A 9516-nucleotide genomic window follows, 5' to 3' on the forward strand; every position below is an offset into this window, starting at 1 on the left:
GACACCTCAGGGCCACTAGAGGGTGCTCACTGCATCTTCACTCCGGGGAGTGAGTCTGGTCCTGGGGCAGAGGGCTGCTCCCAGGAAGCTCCTTTTCTGGCCACTGGTATCTGCTCTCCATGCTGACTTATGGCAGGGGCAGTCCCTGTTCTGGGGGGCACAGAGTAACATGTAATGCAGATTGGAAGGCTTGAGCAACTCTCTCTTCTCTGCCCATCAGTTCCTCTTAGACCATACATCTCCATCAGTCCCAAGTTGGAGAAGGGAGAAAGAAGGGGGAGGCAGTCCCCTTCCAGGTAGGGCCAGACCAGCGGGAAGGGGAAGTTTTAGAAGTCACTAGAGTTGCTGAATCTGTCAGGGCCCGGGGGTTCACAGAGGAGTGATGGAAGAGAAAGGCAAGTAAGCAAGTGTATGTACACACTGGCATAGACCCAGAGCAACAAAGTCACACAGAGAGATACACAGGCACACAGAGAAACAGTAATTCACAGAGATATAGACAGAAACACAGAGGCCTGCTTTCCCACCAGAGAGGAAAGCAATCTGATCAAACACGTCCACTCTGCACCCAGCTCTCCTGTGTCACTCCAGTTTGTCATCCCCTAGGCTAGAGGAACAGCACACCTACAGTAATATAAGAAAAGAAACTAGTCAGCCTGGGGATTCCTTGCTTTCCATTTTTTCCCCTCTAAATAAGCATTTGAATGTGTTTTGTTCTAGGAGCTGTGAGGCAAGCACAAAGGGAACCCTTTCTCATGCAGGAAGTTCCCTCTCTAGGGCCTCCCCTCCCCGCCCCCCAATCCAGCCATCCACCCACCAGCTGAGGTGGCTTTCCATCCTGGGCCCAAGTAGGGATCCCTCTTGTTTTAAAAAGCCATCAGAACCATGTTGACTTTTCCAAGTTAAACTGCAGGCTGAGGTGAAATTAGGCTCCCTTTTCTCAAACAGGTTGCTTTACGGAGAAAGAGGAAATGTAGGAAGGGGGAATGCTGCAGAGCAAGCAGGAGAAGGGGCAAGGATGGGTGTTAACCTTCCCAGGATGAAAGGCTGGCTCCTGTCCAAGCCTGACACCAAGTAGGAAACAGCTCTGGAACTCTGCCTCTCCCTTCTCCCTGATGGTGGGTGACCTCCTGGGACTCCTTGTCACTCACAGGCCTCTGCCCTATCCACTTCCCACGTGGAGGCCAAGAGGGGCCTGTCCAGTGTGGCTGCAGCTTGCTCTGATCCTCCAAAAGTTGTTTTTTCTTCGCCTCCTCTGGCCATTCCCCACTCCAGGCATGAGAGCCCGCCGCCCCCCACCCCAAGTCTGGTAAATGACTCGTAATTTATGAGAACATCAGCCCAACGTGCGTAAGTCATATGTGCACAAAGGGGCCGGGTAAATATTTAAAGATTAGAGCCAGCTGGGGAGAAGCACAAAAGGCTGGGACAATGAGGGTCTCCCAGAATTCACCCTCTCTGAGCTGGGCCAGCCCGGTTCAGTGTTGATGCACTCACCGGAGTCCCAGCCTTTGTCCCCTGGAGGGCCCTTGGCTGCCGGGCTATTCGGAGTCCTAACCCAGCCAAAGAGAGTTAAACAGTCGCAGCCTCTCCAAGCCCATCTGGAGACAATTGGCTGAGTCATTTCTGAGCTTTTGCTGTGTCCCAATAGTTAATTACATGGAGCAATCACTTCATTCCATTTAGAAATGCATCCCGGAGGGGGACGCACATTTCTCCCTCCAGCCACTGCACAGGCAGTGGCCTCCGCAGCACCTAACAGCTCGGGTAGCTTTAAATGCCTGGGGGCTGCAGGAAGGCAGGGGTTCCCATCCAGGGCCTGCATCGTTCTGTAATGTTCTTTTGCCAAAGTCAAGAAAACCAAATGGAGGAAGAGAGGACAAAGGCACAGGTCACTTTGGGCCTTAAATTCCCCAGCCTGAGGAAGCCACGGGCTTTGAGTAGCCCTGGAAGCCCCCAGAGCTCTCCTGAGTTACAGAAAGAATTTTTCCTGAATGAGCAGAGGGCAGCCTGTGTCCCCCCAGCGCTCTGCCTGGACTTGTGCTCCTTTCCAAGCCCCCTGGGAACCCCAGAGGCTAAAGATGGAAAGGGAGTCGGTGGCCTACATCCCGGCTTGCATAAGCCGGGTTTCTAAGTTGGTCCATGCCCTTGCCGGCAGCCCGAGAGCGCTTGGTCCTGTTTGCTCTCAGGACGAGGTGACCCCGCAGCCGCTCCCCCTACCTCGGAAAATGCCTCCCCCGCCTCTGCACGCGCCCTCGGAGCCCAGCCTGCCTAGGGTGTGTAAGATGCCCAGACGCAAAACTTGCAAACAGACCCGGGGGTCCCTAGCCTGGGTCTCCGAGCAGGATCTCGGTGGAGACTCCGGTCTTTTCCAATGACCTTGCCAAATGCAAAAATCTGCCTTTAACTTAGTGGGGGTATCGGCTGCCCAGAAGACTGACCCGAACTGGGGGTAAAGTGTGGTGAGGGTGGCGAAGAAACTGTCTCTGAAGGTGGGAAAAAGGTAAGATGGAACTTGCAGAGATCCCTTTCAGCCTTGAGTCCCGCGCGGCCCTCGGCCAGCTGGAGGCGACGAACGCGCCAAGGTGGCTGTTCGTGGTGAGGGAGCCGCGCGAGGACCCGAGCAAGCCCGGAAAGTGGGGGAGGGGATCGGCCTAGGTGGGGAGACGCCAGCTGAGGACCTGCCAGAGGGGGAGGGGGCGCAGCGGGCAGTGCCGGGGTGGGGGTCGGGGGCAGCGGAGGCGGAGGCCCATTGAGCCGGCAAGGGCGGAGCTTGACAGCCCGAATTCCTCCCGGGCCGCCCGGGCCGGCCTCGCCTGCCGCAGCCAAAGCAGAACATTGCGAATTAGCGCATTTTGCGGTCAATTTTCCACTGCTTAAGAAACACTAAGCCACCCACGTGAGCGGCCCCACCCAGAGCGGCCGGGATCTCGGGGCACGGGCTCGAGAGGGGTGGTGGCCCTAGGAGCTGCGGGGGCCAGGGTGCAGGCGGGGGCGTCTCGCGGGCCCCTTTATTGCGGCCCGAACTCTGGAGAGGGGGCGGGCCCGGCGCCCCCGCTGTGGGCCGCGAGAGCTGCGCCGAGGGCCATTGGTTTGCTAATAACGCCAGAGTTGAAAGGCGCGGGCGGCGGTTTATGGGGAGGGATCATAATTAGAGGACAAATTGCCCGGCTGCCCGCGCGGCTCGAGAGCAGGGCGGGGATGAGGGGAACCGCCCGAGCGAGGCGCGCGCCCAGCCTCCCCGCAGATGTGCAGCAGCTGGAAGCCCGCGCGCGGCGGGGCGCCCGGAGTTTGGCCCCGAGGGGGCGGGCGGGGGCGCGGCTTTGTGGGGCCGGCACAATGCCCTTAACACTCGGCTGCCCTCTTTGTGCCCGGCCTCGCCGCCCGCCCGCCCCGCGGCGCCTTTGTACCGCGCCGCCACCGCCCCAAGCCGGAGCGAACCCGCGGAAGCCACTCGGGGCCGGCTGGCCCCGGCGCTTCAAAGCCGTCCGGCGCGTGCCAGCGCCCGCAGTCCCGCCGCGGCCCCGCCACCCGCCCTGGGCCGGGCCCGGCCCGGATCTGGCCGGCGGGCCCTGCGGCCGGGGTGAAAGAACACTTGGGAGCCGCTGTCGCCGAAGCTTCTGCCTGAAAGGAGGGCGGGGAGCGATTCTCCACGCTGCTTGGCGCCTGGGAACGCCACTGCCGGGCAGGGGGCCCATCAGTACCCCGAGCGGGGGTGGATGGGTAAGAGGATGGAGCTGGGGCCCACCAAGGACCCAGCAATTTCCCCTCCCCCTCCCACTGGGGCCCCGCGAAGGCCAGTTTGTTCAGTCTTCGGCAGCAGGGCTCCACTGCCGAACTTTTGGGTCCTTGCGACTTCCACAGCGCCCTCACAAGCAGCGCTAGGGGCCGCATGTTCACCGAGGCCAAGGGAACTCAGTAAAGGGAGCTGTGTAGGTTTGAACCCAGGGGCTCCCGCAGACGTCAGTTTTCCCGTCCCTCACGGCTCCTGGAGCCCAGCCTCCTGAAGCGCAAGCAGGGACTGCACCGGAGTCCTGCTCCAGGGCCTAGCCGGTCCGGGGGCAAGTGTCTCCTCTCTGAGCTCCTGGGGTCTTCAGCCACCGCCTGAATAATGAAAAGGGGTTGACATCCCGGGCCTCCAAACGTGCAGAACGGCGCTCTCCCCAGATGCTCAGTGGTCTCCACCACCACCTCCCATTTGTTGGGACCCAGAGAAGGCCAATGGGCAGGGGTGGGGGGAATAAACACCTAGGCCTTCCCTGTGAAGGAAAGGTCCTCAGAGCCTGAGTTTTCCAGCCTGCAAACTCAGGACTGGGGGTGGGGGAGGCCTTTCTGACTGCCCTGGCCTGAGGCTGCCTGCAGCTTGCCCCCCAGTTTGAAGAGTGTGGGTTGGGTCCTAACAGGGCCAGAGGGCCCCGAGCCCAGACGGAACCCCGACGCAGGACTGCTCCCGGTCCCAAGGCCCCAAGGAGGAGGAGGCTGGCTGTGGCCCTGCGGGCGGGCTGCATGCTTTAATGGGACACATGTTGCTGCTTGGCCCCCGCGGGCCTGGTCTGCACCTGGCTTTGAGTGGCCACAGGCAGAAAATCGCTGCATTGTCCCGACATTAGGGCGAGTAATGCAGCATTGCCAGCGCGGCCCAAGCGTGGAGCCCGCAGAAAGGCCTCGCTGGCGGGTGCTCCCTGCCTCCGCATCTTCATCAGGCCCGAGGAGGCCCGGTGCTCAGTCATAGTCATTAGTGGGTCTTGCAGCCAGCTGGGCCCATGGACCTCCCCCAGTGGGCTTGGTGGTGAGGCCCAGAATTTAGGGAGACTGGGACCGGAGGGGATGGGCATGGGAAGGAATTCCAGACTCAGGCAGTTGTGAGGGTGAGAGGGATAAAGGAAAGACTGAGAGGACCTCCCTGGTGGCGCAGTGGTTAAGAATCCGCCTGCCGGTGCAGGGGATACGGGTTTGGTCCCTGGTCCGGGAAGATCCCACATGCCGTGGAGCAACTAAGCCCGTGAGCCACAACTACTGAGCCTGTGTGCCGCAACTACTGAAGCCCGCGCGCCTAGAGCCCGTGCTCCCCAACAAGAGAAGCCACCGCAATGAGAAGCCCGCGCACCGCAACGAAGAGTAGCCCCCGCTCGCCGCAACTAGAGAAAGCCCGTGCGCAGCAATGAAGACCCAATGCAGACAAAAAAAAAAAAAAAAAAGAAAAGACTGAGAAAGGGTAAAGGTGGTCCCTCAGGAGGGAGGAGGGGTCCTGGAGGTGAGGCCTGGACTAAGGGAAGAGAAGAGGCAGAGGGAGGTGGCGAACTTCCCAGTTTGTCCCTCTCTCATCCCCTCCCCCTGGGGGTTCCACAAGTCCAGGAGCGCCTCATTGACATGTAAACGAGGGGCCCCTATAAAGGCGGTGCCGCCTCCAGTGGTCTCCGCTACGACAACATGGGCACTGAGTCCGACACCCAGGGCAGCTCTGGCGGCCCCGCCGGCAACTTCCGCAAGGTCTGGGGTCCTGAGGGCTGCGGGGGTGAGGGGTGAGGCAGAGGGCGAGAGGGCCAAGGCCCTGCCCTCTAACTGCTGCTCACCCACAGATCTCCAAGCCGCTGATGGAGAAGAAGCGACGGGCGCGCATTAATGTGTCGCTGGAGCAGCTCAGATCGTTGCTAGAGAAACACTACTCGCACCAGGTGAGAAAGGGGCCTCGGTGGAGGTAAGGGATGATACGATCCCCAGCCTCATCCGCTCCAGCCCAGGCTGCGGCGCTAAGAGCCCTTTCCACGGATCCCCAGATCCGGAAACGCAAGTTGGAGAAGGCGGACATACTGGAGCTGAGCGTCAAGTACATGAAAAGCCTTCAGAACTCGGTGCAAGGTAGCGGGATGGCTTGGGGGGTCGGGCGAAGAGGCGGGGGAACTTGTGGGGTCAGAGCCATGGATTCTACAAGGCCAGATAAAGGAGGGATGGATGAAGAAGAACTGCTCAGGTCAGTGGGCAGCTGAGTGAGGAGGGGGCCCCATATTGCTGTGAGTGGGCAGGCAGCAAAGCCCGGCTGGCTGTGGAGTTGTAATCCGGGTGGGCGAAGGTCTGGACCCCGGAAGGGGGGGAGCGGGTTCGGGCTGACTCCCCTCCCTTCTCTTCCCTCCCTCCACACTTTTCCCCTCCCTTGCTCTCTCCTCTCTCCATCTTTCCTTTCCTCCTCCTCTCCCCTCCTTTCCGCATTTCTCTCATCCGCTCCCCTCCCCCCAGGGCTCTGGCCGGTCCCCAGCGGAGCCGAGTACCCGTCGGGCTTCCGCGGCTGTCTGCCGGGCGTTAGCCAACTTCTGCGGCGCGGAGAGGAGGGCGGCGACGGCCTGCGCTGCCCCCTGGCGCACGAGCGCGCGGGTGGCAGCACCATGGACAGCGCCAGTCCCGGCCCCGAGGCGCCCGCGCGGCGCGGCCCCGGCGCCCCCCCAGTTTGGGCCCCTGATCCGGCCGCCGGCGGCTCGCGGTCCCCGCCACCCCGGCTCCTCTTCTCTGGAGGTCTCCCCGGTCAGTCCACCAGCATCCCCGCGCCGCAGTCGGCGTCTCGCCGCTTCGCCGAGAACCCGGGGCCAGGGCTGCGCTTGTGGCGGCCCTGGTGAGGATCTGTTGCGGCCTCGGACTCACGGAGGCCCTCGTCTGGCCTGGGGACGCAGAGACTGTTTTGGACGGCCGGGACTCCGGTCATCGGTTCTGGTCCCGGGACGGGGTGGCCGGGAGGGTGCCGCGTCTCTTCGAACTCGGGGAAATACACGAAGCTACGATTGGACCGGGTTCTGCGCGTCTAGGCATAACCCACCCCCCACCCCCCACCCCAGCCTTACCCACTTAGGCCGGACCCGCTTTCTCCTCCTCCCACCTTCTAGTGGGGCTGGGAGTGGGTGTCCCGGGCTGCGCCCCTTTCCCAGGGCCCCTGGCGGGCAGCTCGTCCCCGCCCCGCGGCCGCGTCGCGGTGGGAAGGTCGCCGTCGGCAGCGTCACAGAGCGGACCCCTCGCAGCGAGGAGAATCGCTGCCCCGCCCCTGCCCATTCAGCCGGCCAGGGACGCCCGGTTCCCACCGGCACAAAGCGCGCCAGGCTCCGCCCCCCCGGCAAGTGGCCCCCATCCCATCCCCATCCCGGACCCACTCGGCTTCCAGGGATCCCCACCCCCTCCGCACGCGGCGCGGCCCACCCGCTGCCGCGCGCTCCTAAGTCGCCCTCTCTGAAGCCCCCTCCTTAGCGACCCTGCCCTGCGCCCGCTCAGCGCTGTGGCCCCGCCCGGTAAGATGCTCCACCTACCCCCCCCCACCCCACCCCCCCGGCCACCCGACTCTTGGCTCCGCGCGGCTCCTCGTAGGGACCCCGCCCACTGTCGCACCAACTTGAAGGCTGCTAGGGCACACCCCGGCTCCTCTCAAGGGAGAGTTCACTTCTCCCCGCTTGGAAAAGACCCCGGCCCCGCAGAGTCCCCGACTCCGGACCTCTGGGGCCTCCAGGGAGCCCACCACCCTTGACGACCCTGGGAATGCTGTGCGACTCGTCCGAAAATGAGGTCATTGCTGTGCCCGGACTCGAACCCGGGGCTCCCGGCCCGCGAGGGGAAGCCTGGGGTTGGAGGACAGGTCCTGCGCTGAGCCCAGGAAGAGATCCTAGCACCTCCTCCCACCAGCTTGAAATTCAAAATAAGGACAGTGCGAACTTCTGAAATGGGTATAAAGAGGCCACGAAGGTTCTAATTTCTCCCATGATGCCTACTTAGGTGAATCTTTTTGAACTACAAACATCAACTTTGTATAAAACGTTTCTCATTTTGGGCTGCCCCTGCCTTGCCGTGTGCTAAGCCCGTCCTGGTCAGACCGCGGGGAGAGGGCTCTCCGGAGCTGGGCTCTCCGGAGCTGGGGCGGGGGTCCTGCAGTGGTGGTCCCGGGGCGGCCTCTCGGGTCTCAACTTCCTGACACTAATCCTTCTGCAGGCCACCAGGCTCCTGTCGGCCACCAGGTGGCGATCTTACATCGCAGACCCAGGGCACGTCCTCCAAATTCCAACCCAGGCTGGTGGGCGGGTCAACCGGCACAATGGGTCCTCCTCCCCTAGGCACGGCTCCAACTGCTCTGCCCTTCTCGCCCTCCAGAATCAGCCTTACTGTGGTTAGCGGTCCGTGAAGCCAAACCCGGGCAGGGGCTGCCATCTGCACTCATAGGTAATCTCCGTCCTCTACTGGGGCTTTGGAGCCCACCAGGCCGCTCCATCCTGCCGCTGCTCCAGGTCTGACTCACTCGCTGGGTGGGGCCGCTGGATTTGCCTAGAGAAAGGGGCAAGTCCAACCCAAAGGAAGGGTGCACTAGCGGAGGAATTCAGGACCGAGAGGGAGAGACGTTTAGGGGCAGCTGGCCAGCGGTGCTGTTAGGTTCTAAGTGTTTCCATGAAACCGGCCTCGGATTGCCTGGTGCAAATCATAGGAAGTTTTTATTAGATTCTGTACAGAAGATAAATGCTCAGTTGTCAAAAAAACTACAAACGGATCCCTGGCTCTGGGCTGGGTGGTGGTATGAAGACAGAGCTCCCTCCACAGTGAACCCAGGGTCAAGCTGCTCATCAGGGCAGCAAACAGGCCTGGAGGCTAGACAAAGTGAGAGAGGGAGCCCCAGACTCCAGGGGCCTCTGTTTGGGGTCCTCCCTCCTCTTTAATAATTTTGTAAAAACCAGGACTGGAGGGACTTCAGGGGACCATGCCTCCCTGCAAGTATTGCCATTGGATATGAAATACACAGATTGGATATAAAAACCCAAGGTGACAAATCGGCCGGCGGGGGGCAGGGAACAGTGGCTAACTGGCTACCTCTGCCCCCATAGCACATGTTGGTCCTTGAAGGCACAGCAGCGTTGGCGAGGCAGGCCTCCCACGGCTGAGGCTGGACCGGAGGCCCCTGCCTTACTCACCTGTGGCCAGCTCCTCCCCCCAAGTTACCCCACAGCCAGAGACTGAAGGGGCCTCTGAAGGTGAGACAGAGCTGCGTAGTCCCCCCTGTTCTCCCGGCTCCCAGAGGCCTCTCTGGAGCTGGGACCCTGTCTGGAGGGTGAGGAGACAGGCTTGGCCACCTGAGGGGCAGAGGCAATGCTGCAATTCCAGGTTGCAGAGCAGGAGGGAAGAGGGGGTAGACCAGCTCCTTGCAGGCCCCGGAACCCCCTCCATATCTTCACATGCAGGGGCCACTGCATGGAGGCAGGGGATGGAAGGAGACAGCCTCTGCATTCACCCCGGCCCCTCCAGCTCAAAGTCCACAGCTATTCCCGGGCTTCTCCTTAGCCTGAGTCTAGGGTCTTCCTCCATGCAAGACCCAGCAGGCCCTCCCCAGGGCCCATGGCCAAGCCCAGGCCTGCAAGAGGTCTGCCCAGCATGGAGAGCAAAGAAGACCCCTGCCCCAGGGTGGAGGAACTCTTACCATGGACCAGGCCTTGGACCCAGAAGCTGCGAGGCCTCTAAGCCAAGATCCCTTCCTGGCCAGACCTGCACGGGTTGGGGGTGGGC

The 9516-nt window shown here is 61.9% G+C and overlaps 1 protein-coding gene across 1 annotated transcript; it reads left to right on the forward strand.

The window, feature by feature from the left end:
- Positions 1-5594: 5594 nt before the first annotated feature.
- HES3 (hes family bHLH transcription factor 3) lies at positions 5595-6608 on the forward strand. Its single transcript, XM_059894585.1, has 3 exons — positions 5595-5675; positions 5778-5859; positions 6235-6608. The coding sequence occupies exons 1-3, from the start codon at positions 5595-5597 to the stop codon at positions 6606-6608; spliced, it is 537 nt and encodes a 178-aa protein (XP_059750568.1).
- The last annotated feature ends 2908 nt before the right edge of the window (positions 6609-9516 follow it).

This window comes from Balaenoptera ricei, chromosome 1, assembly GCF_028023285.1.
Source record: "Balaenoptera ricei isolate mBalRic1 chromosome 1, mBalRic1.hap2, whole genome shotgun sequence".
NCBI classification, from domain to species: Eukaryota; Metazoa; Chordata; class Mammalia; order Artiodactyla; family Balaenopteridae; genus Balaenoptera; species Balaenoptera ricei.

Coding starts and splice junctions, on each gene's coding strand:
- HES3 (XM_059894585.1), top strand. CDS start 5,595: ATGGAGAAGAAGCGACGGGCGCGCATTAATGTGTCGCTGGAGCAGCTC. Junction 5,676..5,777: donor AGAAACACTACTCGCACCAG/GTGAGAAAGGGG, acceptor ACGGATCCCCAG/ATCCGGAAACGCAAGTTGGA. Junction 5,860..6,234: donor CCTTCAGAACTCGGTGCAAG/GTAGCGGGATGG, acceptor CCCTCCCCCCAG/GGCTCTGGCCGGTCCCCAGC.